The sequence below is a fragment of the Pseudopodoces humilis genome, chromosome 6 (assembly GCF_049639895.1).
Source record: "Pseudopodoces humilis isolate 2021_Gansu_Grassland_sample_001 chromosome 6, ASM4963989v1, whole genome shotgun sequence".
Lineage (NCBI taxonomy): Eukaryota > Metazoa > Chordata > Aves > Passeriformes > Paridae > Pseudopodoces > Pseudopodoces humilis.
Genome location: NC_142205.1, coordinates 16,654,054 through 16,677,154, shown reverse-complemented (window position 1 = coordinate 16,677,154; position 23,101 = coordinate 16,654,054). Strand labels below are relative to the sequence as shown.

Genomic DNA, 23,101 nt, shown 5'->3' with positions numbered 1-23,101 from the left:
TCAGTAGTTTTCCACAATGATTCAGTTAAATGCACCAATATAAAACTCTCTTTAATGAACACGCATTCATATAAAAAAGCAAAAGCCTGCATAAATTATTTAAAGCAGTAATTTATGCTTTGCTTTTAATCATGTTTCTGCAAAACAAATACATCAAAATAGATAGTAAATGTAAAAGTCACTCAAACATGACTACACATACATTTTCATGTAATTTGCACTACCTATAATTTCTGAAGCTTTCACTATGATATTGCTTTGATTTTTAAAATACGTAGTGTTCAAACAAATAAATGAAAAAGGTCAAATTCTGAGGCGTGACTATGTCAATTTGAATTCTTGAGGCATATTATTAAGATGTATTCACTTAATTTTTAGTAGAAGGCTATTTAATCCTTGGGCAGAATTTGGATTAAAAGTAAGAATAATGTCATAATGAATTGAAGGATAATGAATTTTATCTTTTTGAAGTGTCATTTTTAACAAGCTTGAGGTGTAGATTATTAAATGACTAATAATCTCACATAAGAATGCTAAAGAACTTTATTTCATAATTCATGAAGTACATCTGGAGTAATTGTACTGTGTGATTAAATAACTCAAGATTAAAAATGCTCACAGCATGTTTATCTGCTGGCATAGTGAGTTTCAAATGAATCATTAATTTTCTGTTTCACTGGGACTTACATTTTATCGTTTACATGCTGTCTGTTGAAGTAATACACACAACAACAGATGAATTATGAGATTTTTTCAGCAGGGATCTAGCTAGCTATTAATTAACATAATGGAGTCAATACTATGCTGTCTTGACCTGATATGCCTCAACTAATCACAGTCATTAGTTATTGTTTTTAACAGATTCAAAGCTCTAGAAGCTTTCCAAGGATGGCAACATGTTCTGAAAACTTAAAAAGTGCTAAAAATCTGCCTTTGAGGGGCTCTTACCAGCAAACACAGAGAACTTAAAGATTAACACAAACATTAGTTTACCATAAAAATCTCAGTGGTTTTCCATCCTTTCACAATTAAAAAACCTACCAGAAACCATCTTTTTCTCCTTCTTTCAAATGACAAGTTCCACCATGGTGGCATGGGTTACTAATGCAAGCATGAATGGGAATATCACAGTCTTGACCCTACACAGGGAACAACAATTATAATGTAAGAAGAAAATACACAGTACAGAAGAAAATAGACAGTAGTGGAAGGGAGGCAAATAATAGTTAAAGGTTTTTAAGGATATTTCACTGACATTTCAGTGAGCTTTTTCCTCCTCATGCAGTACCTACCTTGAAACCATATGGACATGTACATCTGTAGAAGTCAACTGGATCATTATTGCAGGTTCCATCATTTTTACATGGATTTGATAAACACGGATTACATTTTGCAAGAATATTAATATCCACAGACCCTTAAAAATACAAATTGGATAGTCAGAAACAAGCAACTATTAATTTCCATTGGACAGGAGCTATCTGACAGGTTGCTTTTAATTTTAAAATAGACTTTGAATTTTAGACTTTATGGTGTTTCTATATTTATGAGATGTGGAACTGTCCTTCATGCTTTTGATGTGAAAAAAAAAAAAATGGAATTGTATTTTTGGTTTAAGCATCACTTTTTATTTTTGTTAAGAATCTCACCAAAGTGATTCCCATATTCCTATTCTCTGAAAGCTGTATAGTTCTGATTCATGATAATTACCTTTCCTTTGTATTAATAAAATGAAGAATACAATTTCAGCTTTTGTTTTGTTATGGAGTAGGAATTGCCTGTGAGAAAATGGGCTATCACAGTTTTCAATCCTTCCCATGATAGTGTTACTGAGAACACTTCTTTAAATGCATTTTTGCTTAAACATGTTTTTTATCTGCAGGATCACATAGATGGCAAAATGAAATGGTAAAATTACCTTTAAATTTCTTGATCTGGAAACTGTAATGTAAATTACATTGTCCAAGCTATCTCACCATAAATAGTTCTATACTGTCCTTCTTCCTTATGAAGTTCTGTGCATTACTGTATAAGTTGAGCCCACAAATCATGTAAGCTGTACCTTGAACCTATGTGCAAGTGAAGACTGCAATCCATGTTTGCAGTCTAGCTTCTTCTATTAATGATTATGATGAAAGAAATCAGAAATGTAAATTGATAAAATCCTAAGTTTCAGAACCCAGACTTGAGCTTTGACTTGCTTGCTTTGACAAGTCCCATGTTCTTTATATAGATAATTTTTATTTTTTTTTCTCTGTTGTTTCCCATTTTTATTCACCATTTTATGGTGAATTGTAAAGCGTTGTTTTTTGTTTTTTTGGTTTTTTTTTTTTTTTTTTGTCAAACAACTAAAGAAATCACTGGTTACTTTATAAAAGTTAGAAAACACCTGTGTATGAATAATGATTAATTGGCATAAATTTTTGTGAAATTTGATTACTGTAAGGGAAAATGGGTGACTTTGTCAATTGTCTATTAAGACAATAATACATTCTCTATCACTGGCTCTAGGGCCTGATGACAATACTGCCTTCAGATTGATTTCAGATCTCCCCTGTTAAAAAAACCCCTTCATTTATCCACAAATGAACTGTACCTTTGAAGGAATGAACAGTGATTTCTTCTAAATTGAAAAAAATCCCAAACTGGGGCCTTCTAGAGCAAATGCCTGATTGTTCTGTAACAGGTTTTATACAAAATGAGCCAAACTGCAGAGTTTTCAAAGCTAAAAGGGCTTTGCTTAGATATAGGGCTTTATTCTATTTCTAAACTTAGATCACTTAACTTTCTTATTTTTCTTTGCAAATTCATCTCACACTAATTGTAAAGGAGCTGGTCTGGAAGGAAGCCATGTGACTGTAAGGATCCAGTGGGGAATGTCAGACAAAGAGTGGGTGACCTTTTAATTTTTTTGTTTTTTAATCAGTTGCTGGTATGCTTTTGTGTCACAGCTTGCAAGCAGAACACTGTAATATGTGATAAGGTGCTTATTGCCAAAGCCAAAATCTGTATGGACCAATATTTTTTTTTTCTCTTCATCACAATATTTTGAAAGAGAAATCTGTATCTGGTCTATTAGATCAGCACACAAGAAAGGTAGAAAAGTTGAAGCCAACATCATAGAATCCACATCTAGAAAGTCCTGACTCTACCAGAGATTACTGCTGATTATTGAGTATATTAGGAGGCTCTGTAAAAAAAAATTAACTGAAAGATGCACATACATAAAAATTTGTAATAATGTGCTGTAGCCTGGGAGTCAATCCTTCCTTCTACTTATTCTGAATATTATATCCTCTTTTCAATTTTTCATGCAATAAAATGCTAATTAATTGGCACAAATTAAAAAACATTCAGTAACTAAGGTTTTGTTCCCAAATGGATTAGCACTCTAAATTTCACTTCCAAAACAGAGACAGAAAATGGGAACCTAAGTCTCAGCAAGAGAGTAAGTAATATTATCTGATTTTGTACTTTATTTCAAATTAATATGTATCCAATACAAATGAATATTTTGATTTATCAGTCATCAGTTGTAAGATCAAAAAAATTGCCAAGGTAGTTTTGGAACCTATTTTCATTTTCACTATACTGTTCTTCCTGCTTGCATGCATTAAAAGACTTGTATATGAAAGGGAATTTGGTTTATAACCTATTGGTTAGTTTAGTTTTTCTAGTTGTAGACATCTATGTTCTTGAATAAGCCCTGAGGAAAAAAAAATATTTTGTAAACCAAGAAAAAAACCAGTATTTTATTAAAATAGACATATACATGCAGTTAAGATGTTTTAAGAAAAACCATGACACAAACTGTCTCAAATCAGCTTCTAAAGAAACCTGTTGGAAGAAAAACTTTGAGCTCTGACATTTTATGACTCCTCTTTTGCATATGGCCCCTAAAGCAGTATTTAAACTGCTAATGAAATCACCAATTTTAGTACAATAAAATGGAAGCAATAATTTCAGTTAGATAACTGATTTTAAACCCAGACTTTTGAAACAAGAAAAACTGTTCATACAATATACTAAATGATGTATCATGAATAATCATCTGTAAATTCTTCACAGGGGAAAACAGACAGTACACATGCGTGTCTTAGGAAAGAAATCTGCTTGAGGTACACGAAAGGAAAGTCAGAAGGTCTGTTGTTAAGCAGATCACCCATTCCAGATCTACTTATAACCTTACCTGGTATCAGAAAACCACAAGGCCCTGGAATCTCTAGAAGCAGGGCATGGGTGATAAAGAGGTAAAAGTAAAAGATTGAGAAGCTGTTAGAGGCCACATTAAGAAAAATGAAAGAAAAAAACCCACCCACGAATGTAGAAAAAATAACTGGAAGAAGAAAATATTAATAGATGATTCCTGCAGTGAAGGAATTCATAAAATTAGAGTAAGGTAAAGTGATTTTGTTGAGCTTTACAACTGAGATGAGATTTCATTGTAAAATGCCATTTTCGCTGGAAGTATTCATTATGTAGGCAAAATTCAAGCACCCAATTCACTATCAAATAAATCCATGGACAGTGATAAGAGGAAATTATTTATACACTACTCTTTTCCTGTAAATACATATACAGTAGTGGACCATCAACAGACTGAAAACAACCCTTTTATTCATAGGCAAAATTTTTGGTTCTAATAGGAATATAGCATCTTTCTGATTTCTATTATTCAGCAGTTCACTTTTAAGTGAAAGATAAAATTACTTATCTTTGAGCAACAGACTCAAAATGTCTTACGGGTCATCATGTCATTGAAAAGCTGCTTATCTGCAATCTGTAATTATGAGCATCTTCATAGGACAGTAGTAGAAAAATTATTTTTATTCAAAAGCAGCCATAACACCCTATCTCCACTCTTGGAAGTGAAACAAATACACAATTCTTACCCTGCATAATAATATAAAGGATCTTTTCTGATGGGCAAGAGGGAGTAAGATATAATTCCTGGATTGTCTAATAGAAACAAAATGATTGTAGGCAGAAGCGATACAGTTTGTGAAACTGACAAAGCTGGAAAATAACTGAACAGGTTCCTCATGTCCACGCAAAAATTCTTTCATTTGTGTCCCTACGAGAGTGTGCAATAAAAGCAATACTGTTCAGTGGATGCTGGTAAAGAAAACAATCAGATTGGGCAGCAAATGTCCTGTCTAAAATGAGGCTAAGAGGCTTGGCAACAGATGAGTGTCATATGCAACAAACACTGCAGTGACCTCAGAGATGTGCTGCTGAAAAATATCAAGAAAGATTCAGAGGGAAAAAAAATTCACTGGCATCACAAGTAACAAGATGGCTTCCACTAGTATTTACATACATATATATATATATATATATATAAAAAAAAGTTTTTTGACAAAAAGTCTAAAGAGAAAAGACTGAATAGATAAAATATTCAGTAAAGAACAACTTTGGATAAGACAGACTCTGACAAAGACCCACTGCTTTGCTTTTGTAAGAACAAAATGACAAAGAGATAAAGCTCACCTTTGAAAATACATTAAAAGATGAATAAGTCAAAACAGCTTGAAGATTACCTAGACACTAAGTTACTTCTACGACTAAAGATCATATTCATCTGATGCCTCAGAAATCATAATGAGCTTAGTAATGGCTTACAAATGTAAGAACACATTTTTTTTTTTTTTAATTGGAATTTCAATGTTTTTAAATCAGGACCATGAAAAATGAAGCTACAGTAGAAGCTTTATGTGTTTTCAAAATATTTAAGGGATAAATCAGTGGAATAGAGAAAGATTAGACAGCAAACCAAACAACTTCTTGCCTGATGTAAGTAAAAGGGTACCTTTGTAAAAAATAATAGTACAGTTCAGAAAAAGAACCTAGGAATTAGAAGACAATCATATAAATGTGATATAAATGCCAGCAACACTGGTACCAATTTGGAGTTGAATACCCTGAGACACCTGCCCATTTAACAACATTTTACATTGAGACTTCTATAGTAGCTATCACATTCCTTTATCTACCTTTTTCTTGGTTTGTTTTTAGTTTGGTTTATGCTTTCTCCTGAAATAGCAGAGACATATTATACATTTAATTGCAGACTGCAAGGATTATGGATGTATTTACAGTTTTTATGGTGAACAGCCTGAAGGAAAAATGCTGAGAGAAGTGTAGATGTTTAAACTCTAGTCATGATGGAGGCAGTACAAAGTACCTGTGAAATCCTGTACTTTGATGTACTGTGTACATCATGAGGAATACTGAACTGCAGGTCCAAAGACTTTTTTCTCTATATTTGTTTTAAAAGAGATAGGAATTAAAATATTTAGAATAAATACACTTCATGAATAGAACCAATGGCTGTATCTTTAAATATGAGTAATAATGACAAGGATGAGTTAGGATACTATAATAAGTCTGTTTTGAGTACAGAAGACTCTTAATTCACTATTCACTTAATTCACAATTTGTAAAAACTAAACATTGACACTTCAAAAAGAAAAAAAAAAACAACAAAACAACAGTACCTTGGCAAGTAAATTTCTTAGAAGGAGTTGTGAGAAGAAGTTTATCTGCCATTTCTCCAGGACCAGCACAACGTGCAATACCAGGTTCTTTGTATTCTGATTTTACCCAGTCAGATAGCCACTGCATATTACAATCACAATAAAGAGGATTTGCTCCAATAGCTCTGTGGAAAAAAGACAAATAAAAAAGGGAATCAAGTTTTAAATGGCTACTTTTTAAAAAATAAGCCAGAAAATGGGTTGACAAAAATCATTCAAAATGCAAACCTGCTCTCTCACCACCAAAATACCTGTTAACAGCACTAAGTGTCCAGATTTGGGCTCTAGATCAAGAAGTGATAGTTTTGGTAGAAACATAGTCCAGAAATCTGTATCTTCTTAACAGCACTATGTGTGAACTTTGGTGATCTAATACCAGCTAGCTCTGTTTCACTGTTGGCTTGTAATGGCAAAGATCAGCTGCATCAGCAGAGTGAAACTGGTACTGGGCAATTTAACAAGATAACAAGAATAAAGTATTTCCTCCGAAGCAGTCGGAGCAGCAATTCCACAGAACTCTGCCCTGATATTTCTCCTTTTCTGTTCATTGCTCCCAGGCTGGTACAAACCATCTGTTTCTAAGATTCCAAATTGGATTTAATTATTTCCTCTTTGGAGCTGTCTCACTGAACTCACAACTATGTACAGAATTCTCTAAGAGTTCTCTGCTGCATAAGTAAATAAAACTACATTATCCTATCTTTGCAGTAGTTACATAAGAATTGCTTCATTATGAAAGCAAATTCACTTCTTTAAATGATGATCCTTGTGATTTTTTTTTAATTAAAAAAAATTTAGCTAGAGATTTTCAGAATTAATTTCTGTAACAGCTTTTTAAGTGTTTATTTTCTCTGCTAGAAACTATAAATACTCTTAAAACTCTGAAAACAATAAGACATTGTTTAGCTAGTTTGGAGGATTAAAGCCTTGTGCTATTCCATAAAGATGTATTCATGTTCCTTTTAAGAAATACAGGAATCATGGAACTTTTAACAGATAATCTCAAAATGTGCAAACACTATCAAATGGGTGTATTAGAACAGCCTCCTTCTCCTGATGTGTCAATACTTCCCACAGCTTTGAATCAGTGGGTCTTCTAAAGATACAAGAAAGTCTTTGGCAAGCAAAGGCAGTAGGAGCTACCAGAGCTGAAAAACTCTTTTCTGCCCCACTAAGCAGAAAGCCCTGTCATATTAACTTTTTAATACATCCAAGCTGTACTCAAGAAAATATACATATTTGTTCAGTCAGAGCAGTAAAAAAAAAGGAGACCTAGTGACAAGGGAACTTCCCAGGCAAGGAGAAACACCTAGAATTTGTCCATTCTGTATTTCCAAAAGTGTATGTCAGCCTGAACTAACACAGTTATTCTGCTAAAATCAGAATATTAACAATGATAACTGGTATCCATTAAGAAAAAAGTACCAGCAACAATCAAATTATCCAAGTTTTACTGGTATTTCATGCAGATAAATTAATTTAATAGTAGCATTTCAATGAATTATCAATGACTGAAAGCTTAATTGGTATGAAATTTCTGAGGGCTAAATGTAAATGTCCAATATTGAATGAGAAACAGATAATTAAGTTTTCAACCACTGCTGATGTTCAGAAACTTAAAACCCCAGATATATCTAAAGGCACTGTCAACACACTCAAATTTTTAACAATTCATAAACATGAGTTTTGCAGAAGGTAGCTTGTTCTAATTTAGGTTCCAAATGAAAATTAAAAACTGGAAAACTATTGCCTCAAATTATGTTTGGAAATCAGATGTGATGTGTTTAGTGTCAACAAGATAGTGACACAGAATCATAGAATAATTTTCATCTATTCTCACCTCCTGCACAGAACAGGGCTACCTTGGCAGTCATGGTTGCTCAGGGTGTATCCAAGTGAGTTCTGAAAATGTCAAGGGACAGAGATTCTTCTGCTTCTTTGGGCAACCTGGCTGAATCATTGTCACAGTGAAGAATTTCTCATTACATTCAATCACATTTCTCTTGTAGCAGAGAAGGTTTTGATGCTTTGCTCTGATTCTTCACTGTGCACCTCTGAGTCTCCATCACTGCCATAATCCTTAGAGCCTTGAAGACTTTTCGGTCTCTCCTTGGCATCCCTTTCTCTGGGCTGGATAAGTCCAGTTCCTGTAGCTTCTCCTTTCAGCTCATACAATCTAGCCACCTCCCAACCTTGCCTGCCCTTGTGCTGGGTTTGCTGTAGTTCATAAACATCTGCTTTGTACTGGAGAAACTGGACACATATTCCAGATGTGGCCCTAGGAGGGCCAAGCAGAAAGGAGCAATCAGTATCCTCAATCCCCTGGCTGCTCACTTTCAAATTTAGCCCAGAGTGTGCTCAGCCTTCATTGCCGTAAGGGCACGGGGCAAACAAGTTCAGCTTGCAGCCCAAGCATCAGGACCAGGATTTTTCTGCTGAGCTGTTGCCAGCTCTCTGGCCAATGCCCAGCCTCTACACAAGCAAAAGTTTCTTCCAGAGATCTTCTCTGCATTATGTCTTTGTTTGGCTGTATGACACTTGCTAAGCATGACAAATAAAATATACAGTACACCAGCAGAATACTCACAGGTGTGATAATGCTGAAAGATCATTAAAGGCTCCTTCAGGAACAACAGAAATATCATTGCCATGTAAAGACCTTAAAGAGAAAAGAAGCATAATAATATCAATGCATAAAAAAATCATCAGGTTAACTTGGCAATTTTCATCTTCTTTCAACAGTTTTCAGCTTTTCAAATTTTTTTTTTCTTCCAGTTTCTCAGTGTTTCCAACTGTTTGTGGTTTCATTTTTTTGGTAAGATCTAACTGGCAGCCTACTTATCATTTGACTTTTTGCATCCTGAATTTTCATAAGAAATATAAATACTGTGATTATTTTAAAATTGAAAAATAAAAGTTGATAAAAGTAGGCACAGTTATGCAAAGTAATGACTGAAATGACTGGATAGAGATATTAAATATTATTATATTTAGAGATAGCAGATAGCAGAAGAGTTTCTGATTTTTCCAACAGCTCCCTGAAATTTGCATTAATTATGTTCATATGCTCTTTTTAATCTTTCATGGATTCATAGAACATACAGACATTGACTGTTAATATAATTATTAACATTTTTGTCTGAATTTGATGGTAGAAGTAGAAGATGAAAAACTTCATTAAGCATCACTACTGGGAATAGTGATATTTCTTTTGTAGAAAATGTACTGGTTTCACCAACCATATGAAGTTCAACAAGAGCAGGTACTGCATTCTGCATCTGGGATGAGACAGTCCTGCATGTAGGTTCAGAATGGGGAATGAGGTGCTGGAAAGCAGTGCCAGGAAAGGCACCTGGGGGTCCTGGTCCATGACAAGTTGCACATGAGCCAGCAGTGCCCTGGCAGCCAGGATGGCTGAGTGTGTCCTGGGGTGCACCAGGTCCAGCATGGCCAGCCAGGCAAGGGATGGGATTGTCCTGCTCTGCCCTGAGCTGGGGCAGCCTCACCTTGAATATTCAGTTTTGGGTGCCACAATATAAGATAAGAAGCTATTACAGAGTGTGCAAAGAAGACTAATGGCAGTGGTGAAGGGCCTTGAGAAGAAGCCATATGACGAGGGGCTGAGGTCACTTGGTCTGTTCAGCCTGGAGGAGAGGAAGCTGAGGGGAGACCTCATTGCAGTCTGTAACTTCCTCCTGAGGGGCAGGTATTGATCTCTGCTCTGTGGTGAACAGTGACAGGACCCAAGGGAATGGACTGAAGCTGAGTTAGGGGAGGTGTAGACAGATCATTAAGAAAAGGTTCCTCCCTCAGAGAAAGGTTGGGCTCCCCAGAGCGGTGGTCACAGCACCACATCTGACAGAGCTCAAGAAGCATTTGGACAATGCTCTCAGGCACATGGTGTGACTCTTGGGGATGATACTGTGCAGGAGCTGGACCCAATGATCCTTCTGGGTCCCTTTCAATTCAGCTCATTCTGTGATTCTGTGAAAAGTATTTCTCCTTTTCTATACATTCATTCAGTTACATAAATATCTAACACATATACAAATATAGCTCTTGAAATTCTTATTGAAATCTTATTTATATTGAATAACTGAATTTATGAAAGCACACTTAAATAATGCCTTGCTTTAGGTATTTATTCCAACCAAGTACCTAAATGGTTATAAATCACCCACATGGAGGCAAAAATTACACGTTCTGATATGGACTTTTGAAAAGGAATATTTGCAGGTTTTTTCTTAATGACAAACTGAAGCTGTAAATGAGACTGACTATTCTTTATTTTCCTTTGTCCATTTTTTTGCCCTGTCAACCATGTCTTTCCTAGTGGTAAAATGGAAAGTTTTCTTGCAAGCAAAAAGTAAAGTTATTGGTTTTCAATACTTAGTCATGATGGCTTTGGAAATACTCCCACATTAAATAAAACAACACAAAGAAATTTACTGTTGGAATAAAAATATTCAAAATTCAACTGCAAACTCTCCTGATATATACTGAAGGAATTCATGCATATGGCATTTTTGCTTAAATGCTTATAACAAGTAAAAACATAGCACAAAAAAAAAAAATAAATACAGGTGACATTGAAAATCAGAAAAGTAAAAAGTGCACATCTTAGATTTTTAAGGCTGCATAATTATAATTTCTGAAATATTTGATAGGGTTTAAAATCTGCTAACTTCCTATGGTTCTGCTGTCTTCTGTACACAGATAAAAATTATGGAAAATAGCAATGATTGAAAAATAATACTTACAGCAACCTTAGTGATTTCAACCCATCAAAAGTCCGTGCAGGAATACATCTTAGGCGGTTGTAACTAAGAATTCTGAAAATATATAAAATGCTGTCAGCAAATGTAGCAGTTATTCAGTAAACTATGCAGAGCATGGCCAAAATCAGTTTTTGCACACATAGCTAGTTAGGAAACAAGTTATTTTACAGCCTCCAAACCAAGCAAGTTTTAATATCAACTAAATGCCCTTTCTCTCCAAGACAAAAAAACCCATTGTAATGCTTCCAAAGAGTCACTGTTACATGTTTAAACTTACAAGGTGAGCAGCTGAGTCATGTTGCTGAAGCTCTGATTAGAAAGAGTGCTGATTCTGTTGTTACTTAAATCTCTAAAAAATAAATTCAGAAATTCAGACCTTAAAATGACTGCCCCAGTCCCAAAACACTGCAAGTTAAACTGACAGACACATTTTCATTAGTAGTAGTATTATCATTGATATAACTATTTAAAGCAGCACCTGTTTATATTTTCACATGCCATATACAAGCCCAGCAAGTGTTTAGCTTGATCAATAAAAAGCACTCTCATTTCAATACAGATGAAAAAGCAGTGCAATGCATTCTAATACAATAGCAACGTTCATCATGCTACCATGTTAATAATGAAATTCTTCATAAACTCAAGCACAAAAATGAAAGTAATGATTTAAAGTGGAAGTTATTCCAGTCATGTCCCTAATGACACCTAAGTAAATATCATTTAATACCCTACTTAACACTGACATGATGAAGACATCAAAGCCCAGAGATATTATTATAAAGAACTTAGATTTACAGAAAAAGCATTAATGTCTTCTTTGTTCAAAATTCTAATGAATAAAATCAGAAAGATAATAAGGAAGATGTAGTGGTGTACTGGTTCCTTCAAAGATGCTGCATTAAATGTGAATACTGTCTGTTCTTTATTTTCATATTGTGCTTTACTATTAGTTTTATTATTTATATTTTCATTATTTGACTATTTCAGTATTGTTTTATGTGTTTTGTGGTGAAATGTTGCCTTTGTTTCTGAGGGAATCATCATATATTAACTTGTGAGCAGTACTGAATAGCTATTCAATATACATATTTACCCACTTGAAATTTTCATGAAAGCATGTAAGATGACTGACTCATAATAAACATATTAAACAAGTATAACAGAGAAATAAATGCAAAAGAGAAAGAAAAAGATGAAAATAAACGCCTTTCTTTGTTAATGTGGAACTCAGGAGACTTGTATATAATTCTTTGATGACAGGACTATGTGCAGTGGTTTCTTCTTCTAAACTCAGCTGAGGAACATTCTCAACTACACAACAGCAGTATGAGTAAATGTACAGAAGAGTTTAAAATAATGTGTCCTGCAAGTCTCATAAAATGTGACTGTCAATACTCATTTGCATTCTATTTACTATTCATTTATTCATAACTTCCCTAAACTATTCACAAAGATTTCCTACAAGTTGTACACAGGATAGACTTAAAAATATTGCAAGGGATTTTTTTCCTGATATTACTTGAAAAATACAAAATGTTTTGAAAGTATGGGTTTTAAAGAAAAATTTCACTATGACTTCCTTTGTCTAACATGAGGTAAATAAAGGAAATTATGTTCTTGTTTTTGAATTGCTCTAAACCCCGTGAAAAATGAAATTTAAGGGATTCTGTTACTCCCCTCCACTTTTCATTCTGATTATAATGAAACCACAAACTGCTTTCAGAATGTAACACAGTTCAGCCTCAGCTGGTATAAATTTTTATAGTCCTAACAAAGACCATGGAAATTACAGCTGGAATTACAGGCATTTACATTCACAGTCTTCCTGTTTTTCTCACTGTACACTTAGAAGGTACAGAAATCATATTCAAACAATCCATGAGGTAGAGGTAATAAATTTTAGATTTCCCTGAAATCACATAGTGAGTCAGCAGTAGAGTTGGCAGCAAGGCATTTTAGACAAGCTTTCTCCTTGGGTCATGAAAATCGTATACTGTGGGAGAAAAAATTACCCTGACTTCTTAAGATCTTACGTCTCTTTTGAGGTCAACTATGATTTTTATGTTGTTATTTTGTGATGTAATCACTGAAATAAAATACTCATGCTCATAAAATGTGACCGAGCATATTATATGTAAGATGTGATAAACAGAATAAAATAACCTCAGTTATAAAATATGGTTGGGTATTTGCTGAAAGATATGATACATTTTTCAGGCTTTTTCTTAGAAAAAAGTTCAGGTAGTACTACTACTACTACTGCTACTACTGCTACTGCTACTACTACTACTACTACTACTACTACTACTACTAGAGTAAGGTATTTTTTTCTGCTTTCAATTCCAGTAGAGAACGTTGCTTTAAAACTACTTACATGAGTGTCAAATGCTTGTAGTTGGAAAGCTCTTTCGGAACAAGGGTAAACTGATTTCCATCCAAATAACTAAACCAGAAAAATAAAACAAAAAGCATTATGTATTTCATTAAAATAGGAGCATCTTCATCCACTGTTCTCAGAATGCAACAGTAAAGTTAATAGCAAATGACTACACACTATTCCATTTTATAAGAAAACTTGCTTACAAATTTTGGTTTTTAGAGATACAACTGAGGATTTGTAGCCCAAGATCCAAATGCTACTGTATTATATATAATGCATATTATGAAGTAACACAATAAAAAACATCTCTTGCATTATAGTTTCTATTATTTCATAATGACTTTGCAAAATCAGACCTTTATCATCTCCATTTCCCACACACCTACAGAGGAAAGGTAAATCTGACTTCCACAAATCACATTAAGTGTGGATTTTTAGCTTTCATAAAAAGAAACAGACTCTGGCATTGCAGATGTAGTCCTTTACACTACAAACACTGAGGTCTGGTTTTAGCTCCAACAGGAAATTAATTTGTCATGCCTGTGTTTCAGGTCACCTTCCTTAATTTATCCCTGTAAATTTCATGATACATCAGTATACCATGCTACAATCCTATTCCTGTGAAGTATGCTAGTGACTGAAGACAGTAATCAATTACCCTTCACTAGAAAAGTTAGATTTTTTTTTCCCCCTTTCAGTAGGTTCACAGCTCCTGTATTACATTGCTCGCTCTTCTTCCATGCTCATAATTCTCAGCAAGAGATCTTCTCATCCCCAGAGTTAATGCGTACAGAGCTATCAAACTGTACCGGCACCGGCGTTACAGGCAGACAAAGGTAACAAGCCTTGCCTAAAAAGCTTCCAGTGTGCAGCCAGACATAACAAAGTACAAGTGGAGGGGTTCTTCATGTAACCAGGGCAAGTAGCTTAGAGATTATAAGAAGTGCTGAATTTACCTGATGGTTTGAAATGAAGCAGATAGTGGCAAGAAGATTAAAGGTCTTTATTTCTCAGCGGGGGAAAAGGACTTTGCTCATGGTGGTATTACTTATGTTTCCTGGAACCCAAGTGGAAACTACACCCTCATTATTCCTACACAAAGAAGATATTTTTGCCATCCAAACACTTGCAACATGCTTGAGCTAAGAGCAGTCTTTGATAGAGACATTTTTAGTCTTATTTTGAGATTAATGTCTTTATGTAAGCTGTAGCATCTAGTCTTGACTAAATGGATGAGCTGAAACAGTTAAACTTCACAAAAAACCTACCTACAGCTAAGCAAAAGGCTATCTTTCTTAGTGTTTTTTTAATTTGGACTATGACTTTTTAATTAATTTATTTAATATTATAATATTATATATATATATAATATATATATAATATATATAATATATATATTATAATATTATAATATTATATAATTAATTTAATTAATTTAATTAATTTGGACTATGACTTTTAATTTGGACTATGACTTTTATTTGGCAGTGCCGCTTGCCAAATCCAAAATGTGTCTCAACACGCTTTATACTTACACTATGTTAATGGTGGTGAATAGAGCATGGGCTCATGTAATTCATTATTATAAAAACCAAAAAAACAAAAAACCAAAAACTTTTAAAATTTTTGAAGAAGTATTCTGAGGAAATTCTTTTATCAACAGATACATTAGGTTATTCTATTAAGCTTCATTAGAACTGAAGTACTACAAGTACCCACTTGTCTGATAAAATATCCTCCTTGCTCAAATGAAGTAACTATTAAGATATTTTATAAAACATATGAAGTGTACATTTTAGAAGAGCCATGCATGCTAATAAGCAAGAAGAATCAATCAGTATGCAACTGTTAAGAGGAGCCACGTCCATTATTCTTTTGAAAAATATGCTAAATTGCATGCTTAGACACTAAAGAATATAAAATTGTACACAAATAAATTTTCAGTCATGGGGTTCCATTTGCAATTCCAAAAGAAGCTCTCTTTAGCTGCTTTGTTTTATATTGCATTGATGACCTTATATTGACAAATTGTATTTATACCAGACTGTATTCAAGAAAGTCATCTTCTCTTTGAGGAAAAAAACCTAACTCACCACACAACTCAAAACCTAGGTTTTATGTACCTGTGTGCTAATTTGAAGTCTTAATAATTTCAATTTATCAATGGCTAAAAACTTTTAGATGCACCAGCTAATGGTGGACATCTCAGAATCATCTATATAATGTCAAACCATAAAACAGTAAAAATTTTAGTTACTTACAAAACGTAGTTATGATGTTTTCTGGAAAAAAACATCACCATGATGACCAGCCATTATGAAACATTATTAAATATTTTCAAAATGTTAAACAAACCTACATTTTTTTCCTGTAAAAAATTTTTATTTCTTTCAATATTGTGACCTATCTGATCAAGAATCAAAACAAATATCTCAATTTTTAGTTTCATATTTTCCCTTTCATAATGCATAAAAATTTTCTCATAAAATCTTACGAGTAGTTTATTCAGTTAATATCTTCAAATAATACATGAGGTTGCAAGATCATTATTTGTATCTAGGTTGCTGTCCAACTGAATATTCAAATATTGTCTTTCATAAAATGCAATCTTAATGATTTTTCTCATAGAAAAAATGTTTCAATAGATTCATAAAACAGCCCAGATTTTATAAAACTGACTATGTGAAAAAGAAGACATTCTATTAAATCCTGTATTTTTGCAATATCACAAAACTATCAAAATCTCTGCATCATTGAATATCCTGAGTCGGAAGGATCACACAATCATTAGGATTGCAAATGACCTCTGGAGATCATCAAGTCCAACCCCCCTGCCAAGGCAGGGTTACCTAGAACAGTTCACACAGGAACACATCCAGGTGGGTTTTGAAAGTCTGCAGAGAAGAAGACCCCACAACCTCCCTGGGCAGCCTTTTCCAGTGCTCTGCTACTCTCAATGTAAAGAAATTCTTCCTCATGTTGAGGTGCAGCTTCTTGTGGCTTAGCTTATTGCCATTAGTCCTTGTCCTGTTGCTGGGCACCATGGAAAAGAGTCTGGCACCATCCTGCTGACACCAGCCTTTGAGATATTTGTATGTATTGACGGGATCCCCTCTCAGTCCTGTGCAGATTAACCAGGCCCAGCTCTCACAGTCCCTCCTCACAGGAGAGATTCTCAGCCCCTAGTCACCTTTTTTTGCCTCCACTGGACCCTCTCCAGTAACTCCTTGTCTTTCTTGAACTGTTGAGACCAGAATTGAACACAATACTCCAGAAGAGGCCTCACGAGGGTTGAACAGTGAAGGAGGATCATTCCCAATGCACCCCAGGATGGAATCCAACTCCTGGCCCTGCTCAGGACAGCCCCTAGAGTAACACCATGTGCCTGAGAGCATTGCCCAAACACCTCTCGGTGCTTGGTAAGTAACCACTTCCCTGGGGAGCCTGTTTCAGTGTCTGATCACCCTCTGAAAAAGAACCATTCTTTCGCCATGATTTTACTTCACACTGAAGTGAAAGTGACTGGTTTCCAGGTAGTTACCAGGGTCAACCCTCTTGTCCTCCTCAAAAATGGGACATTTTCCAGGTTCCTGTTGACTGGGACCTCTCCAGATTACCAAGAATGGACAGGAATCATTGAGAGAGGCCTTGGAATGGCATCAGCCATCTCTTTGGGTATTTTTGGATGAATTTTATCAGGCCTCATAGACTTAGAGAAAGCCATCAGGAGCAAGTCTGGGGTTAGCTGGAAGTTAATAATTCTCACAGTCATGGCCCTCCAGCTCAGGGCATTGGGACCCTCAGAGCTGACCACTGGTATCGAAGTGAAGAAGCATTAAACATCCCTGCTTTGTCTATGTCCCTGTTTGTGAGATGACCATATTCATTGAAAAATGGACCAGTGTTATCTCTGGGCTGCATTTTGCTATTAAGAAAATTTAAAATCTCTTTCTATTTTCCCCAGCAGTACTGGCCAGCCTCAGCTCTAATTGGGCTAATTTTCTTCCTACAGTGATGAGCAGCACCTCTATATTCTTCCCATGTCACTCAACCTTGTTTCCACTGGATGTACACTTTTCATTTTTGCCTTAGTTCCAGAAGACACCTGCCTAGCAGAGCTGGCCTTCTGCCTCACCTGCTTGGCTTCTGACATTTTTGAATATCTTGCTCTTTAGCTCTTAACAGGTGGTACTTAAAAAGTGATCAGCACTGATGCACCTAAGTACCTTCCAAAGCATTTCCCATGGAGGTCTTACTAGTTCTGTGAGCAGCCTGAAGTCTGCTCTCATATCCAGAGTTGAAGTTTTGCTGGCACTTTTCCTCCTGTCAGTAGAGATTTTAAACTCGACTGCTTTATGACCACTGTGGCCAAGACAGACACCAGGTGCTACTTTACTCACAAGACCCTCTTATTAACATGCAACAAATCCAGGAGAGCAGCTTTCCTAGTTCACTCCCTTAGTACCAGAAAGCCATTGTCCGGGTTTTTAACTCAACACAGATGAAGGCCATTGATTTAGAGGATTAAGGTGCTTGATTTACGGGTAAAAAGTATTGATTTAGAGGCGTAAAAAACGTGTTCATTATGAAAACATATTTATATTATTGCTTTCCTTTTGGTTCTTCATGTAATAGAAATTCATTCCTTTCTAACCAGTGACCAGAGATTAATCAGATTCACTGCTGCTTTTAAATTAACCCACTGTAACATGATATCCATGCCATTATACAACAGTTCAGTGCTGGGGGATATAAAATCTGAGAGTGATTACAATTTTATATACATATATTTTTAAAGCTTTTCAGTAGCAGATAGTCCTTAAGAGTGGTTTTGGACTTACAAAGCATTGCTAGTTCAAACTTAACCTCCATTTCCTCAAGATAATGTGAAATTCTTTATAAAGCAGTGGATTAACAAATTCCAACTCATCTACTAAATTCAATTCTTCATTTTCTTTTCCCCTTATTCTTGACTCTGACAATAAAAAAATCTGACATTAATTTTCATAAAAGGGAAAAAAAAGCATGCCACTTACAGTTCAGTCACATCTTTTGGGATGCCTTTAGGCAAAGCTTTTAGACCTTTGTTGCTGCAGCGAACGACTGTGTCCAGACAAGTACATTCTGCAGGGCAGCGGGCCAGGGGAGAGCAGCTATTGTCATCATTTCCTGGTTAATAAAAAAACCCAGACGCTAAGATTGCTACTAATAAATGTCTCTTCAGTATTAGCAATAATAGCCCACCTAGACTTTCTTCAAGCCAATGTGATATCTCTGCATTATAGTATCTCAAGATAGGGATAAAATTACATCATCTATGTAAACCATTACTCCAAGAATTTACATTTCAGGTGATGCTTTACTTAGTACAATCCTGTTTTACTAGGTAAGAGTTCCATTATATGGAAAAAAAATCAGTAAAAAAAGAATAAATCCTGAAATGAAAGACAATAAACTTAAAGAAGTAATAAAAAATCTCTTTAGAAAAAAGATACAGCTTTGAAAATTTAAAAACCAATAATGCAGTAAATGGAGGTATGTGTGAGAGATGCAAGATAGTAGCATTTCTTTTAATTAAGAGTTAATGAAGCCACAAGCTGTAACGTATCATGTTATTTGATCAAGTAACCTGAAAGTGTGCTTGATTCAAGCATCAGTGTTTGAAAATACTCTCATCTGTACTATAACATTTGATCAATTTTTTTATGCTATTTCTAAATTATTAATTACAGTACTGAAGATAGGCAAGAAAAACTTTTGAAGGCACATATACAACAGCCCGTGCTTGCTGATCATCCAGAAATGGGTGGAAAATTTTTAAACTGACACAGAAACTGAGCATGAAGGCCTTTAAAGTGCAAAACTCTGGGATCTGTGGGAGCCATGCAGAATATATATGTGAAAGTTGAAATTATGAAGGGTTCAATATTAATTTCCTTACCATCATCACATGTAAAATCCTGAATGGCCACATCCTGGATAGGAATCTCTTTGAGGAAGTAAGGTTTTTGGCAGCGAGGGTTCCCTGTCACAATGCGTTTCTTCCTTAGCCAGTCTCCAAGCCAGGCAAGATGGCAGTTGCAGTTGAAGGGATTGGCCAAGAGGTTTCTGAGAACCACAGGAAAGTTTATCTCAGATGACACCATCCTCTCATGCTCTATTTCTATTTTCAAAAAAGTGTACCTTAAACGCTGTTTCTCAAATAATACTGTGTGTAACCCATAGGTGAAAGGTATAATTTAGGCTCTGCGTGGTGAAGCTTGATACAACTTGTTTAGAAATAATTTAAAACTGTCAAAGACCTGACTTCATGTCAAGCCACTCTGTACCAATAATGCAATAATTTTATATAGAGATGGAGGCTGATTACTTTACATTAGTAGCTTTAACCTGACAACATGTATTCCACTAATTTATCATCTCATGATTTCCATCTTTTATTTGCTCCAGAGAATAAGTTTCCTATCTGAAGTGACAGCTAAGCTGATTACATGCCAGTTACAAAAATGAATTTACTTCTAACCGCCTCAGTACTTTTGGCATCTCCTTATTTCAGCACAAACATATTGGCAATTCCATTATTTATAAACATGACATCCTTAATATGCAAAATTAGTAACTGGGTGCAAAGTGTCACTTTTCATGTAACAGGGGGATTAAGTATTTTCCTGAATGATGCTACCTACAACCAGCACTTCTTCAGTAAAACTGAGTGGCAGCTTTGCTTAATTTTTTCACTTCCCTTAAATTACATCACATTCAAATTAAAAAAGGATGCCTCTGTGGTAAATAGAAACCCTTTTGTTCGCCTAAACATGTAAGATACGATGCTTTGCAAAACTATGCTTTGTGTAATAGGGATGAGGTTGAAGGCTGCTGCTGACGCCTGTATAATTATAAGAACAGCCTTGCAAGCTCTCTTGAATTCCAGAAAGTTAAGCCACTCAGATAAGCCTTAAAAGGAGAACAGTGAGGAAAGGTCAAAAGAGGAAGACTCCTGATCTTCATCCTACGACCACCAGAAGGCAAAAAGTGACCACCAGTGACCGGAGGCACATGTGCAGAGACACCCGAGAAAGGACACGTAACCCGGAAGTCGGACCACTTAAAAGGGAAGACACGGAAATCGGAAGCGCGGCAGCCGATGGAGCAGAGACTCCCCTGATGCCCAGCGCTGATTTTTGCTTATTGCTTGCTTGCTGTAATTAATAAAATTTTTTTTACCATATCACTCTCTTGAGTGCATTCATAACACCTCTTTTAACAGAAAATGAGACTGAAGCTTCCATATAAAACACCTATGAATTAAGATTCTCAGGAGGCCAAGGAAATTTAAGCTAGTAATTGGGTGGCACAGGGCAGAAGGACAGACAACATGGTAATCTAACCAGCTGTGATTATGTGCTGCCTATCCTAAATATGGCTTTCCACCCTGGTTTATATCAGTGGGCTTCCACAAGGGGAGTGAGCAGGATGTCTTTCCTGCATTCTCAGACACTTCTGGAAACCAGTCTAATGCTGTATCAAAAGGCACCATGACAACATACTCTTCATGTGCCCAAGATGGTCCAGAAAACAAAATTTCTCAAAACTGCCTCTATGAAATCCTTGTATCCCTGAACTTTACTAAGTGCTGTGAAATTACACATCTAAGTATTAAGGCAAATACCTCCCAAAGGTCAGAGATTTAAATATGGTGGAGATAAAAGATGAAGGCGACTTACAGAGTAGAGAGCGAATGCAGCGTGTCGAAGGAGCCGGGTGCCACGGTGGTGATCTGGTTGTCATACAGCGAGAGCAGGCGGACAGAGCTCAGCCCTGTGAAGCTGTCATTTCCCACACAGCTCACCCTGTTGCTCCTCAGCATCCTGAGAAAGAAGGATCAGCATTTTTCGGCTTAGGTAGGGACCAGGGCTGAAGTGGCTGCTGGAGTGAGGGCCAAGAGTTACGATTCCAAAGGGGCTGCTGCCAGTGAAGGGACCATCAGTGCAGTGACCCCTGTGCTGCCTGACACCTCACTGAAGAGACTGGGAGCAGTGTGTGTGGAGCAGGCTGGAGGACAAAAGCAGGTGGGTGGGTAGGTTTCACAGAGCATTCCACAGAATCACAGAAGGGGTAAGTTTAGAAAGGACCACTGGAGGTCATCTGGTCCAACCCTGCTCAAACAGGGTTTCCTAGAGCTTTTCTCTACAGAGTTACTCAGGATTGTGTCCAGGTGGCTTCTGAGTACCTCCAGATGAGACCCCACAACCTCTTTGGGCAATCTGCTCCAGTTTCCCCTAAGCGTCTGGGTTTTTTTCTTTTTCTTTCAAAATCAGAAGTAGTAATTATGAATTTTCAATTGACAAGAAATTAAACTGATTGAAATTCCCCAAATCAGAGAAACACAGCAGCCCTCTCTTCATGTGCCCAAGGCTGATGACTCCAGAATTGCTATTTACATAGAGCAGAGGCTTGCACCAGCTTACCTCCTCTTGAGGTCCCTTTTACTTCATTTTTCTTAGGACAAATTCTAGAAACCACTTCTACTGCATTCAAAAGCATTTCATTCAAACGAAATCAGCATTCCTCCTCAGCATGACTCTAAGTACAAATTTCAGAAACCTAAGCTATTCTAAAATGTCTCAAATTTCTATAAAACTTAAGACCTTTGAAGTCTGATGTTCTCTTCTCTGTCCACCAAAAGATGGTAATTTCCCCCCATGCTCTTGTCTAGGACTAGCTGCTTTAAATAATTTTAGCAGCTTTAACTGCAAGGTTAGAAACTGTAGACATGATTTATTTAAAATACCTAACGTCTATGGACAGCTGAAAGCCCAAAGACCATTTAATCTTGGCTCTGGTCTGCAGATTAGAAGGACAGGCTCGCTAAAGAAGGCCAAGATGCTGTAGATGGTATAAACATTTTTTTTGAGTGGAAAAACTAAACTGCTTCATGGAAAGAATGAAATTAATTCAAGCTATAGTGCTTTTAATCTTGCCTTCACTTATGAAATGACAAAAAAATTACTTAGGCGAGAATCATTTCCCACATTTCAATACACACCAGAACAATTTCTTCCTCCAGCAAAATTCCCGGTAATGGTTGAGCTGAAATGAATCAGACTCCATTATGTAAAATGTGTAATTCCCGTGCAAAATTCTGTTCCTTTGATGATTATTTCCATTTCCATTTCTGAAGTTGTATGTTTACCCATTCTCAACTGCTTCATTCCTTTAGAAGACTCATTATACCCATAATTAATAACTAATAAATTAATATAATATATAGCTTCTAGTAAAATAGGAATAAAAACTAAAATTATTTTGAATAATCCATAGCTAGTTCTCAAAAATATTTTTTGAGAATTTGAGAATAAAATATTATTCTCAAAAATACCTGTGAGAAAAGAATAAGAAAAACACTC

At 35.7% G+C, this 23,101-nt stretch overlaps 1 protein-coding gene across 3 annotated transcripts in view; it reads right to left on the bottom strand.

The window, feature by feature from the left end:
* SLIT2 (slit guidance ligand 2) overlaps positions 1–23,101 on the bottom strand; it is a 261,831-nt gene that overhangs the window by 32,852 nt on the left and 205,878 nt on the right. For all 3 annotated transcript variants that reach the window (XM_088056235.1, XM_005517810.3, XM_088056237.1), the window contains exons 18-27: positions 21,419–21,562; positions 19,636–19,802; positions 18,731–18,863; positions 13,689–13,757; positions 11,592–11,663; positions 11,297–11,368; positions 9,124–9,195; positions 6,498–6,661; positions 1,293–1,417; positions 1,042–1,139 (exon numbers count right to left, since the gene is read on the bottom strand). In XM_088056235.1, the coding sequence (XP_087912361.1) occupies positions 1,042–1,139; positions 1,293–1,417; positions 6,498–6,661; positions 9,124–9,195; positions 11,297–11,368; positions 11,592–11,663; positions 13,689–13,757; positions 18,731–18,863; positions 19,636–19,802; positions 21,419–21,562 (1,116 nt within the window). The remainder of the gene's footprint in view (positions 1–1,041; positions 1,140–1,292; positions 1,418–6,497; positions 6,662–9,123; positions 9,196–11,296; positions 11,369–11,591; positions 11,664–13,688; positions 13,758–18,730; positions 18,864–19,635; positions 19,803–21,418; positions 21,563–23,101) is intronic.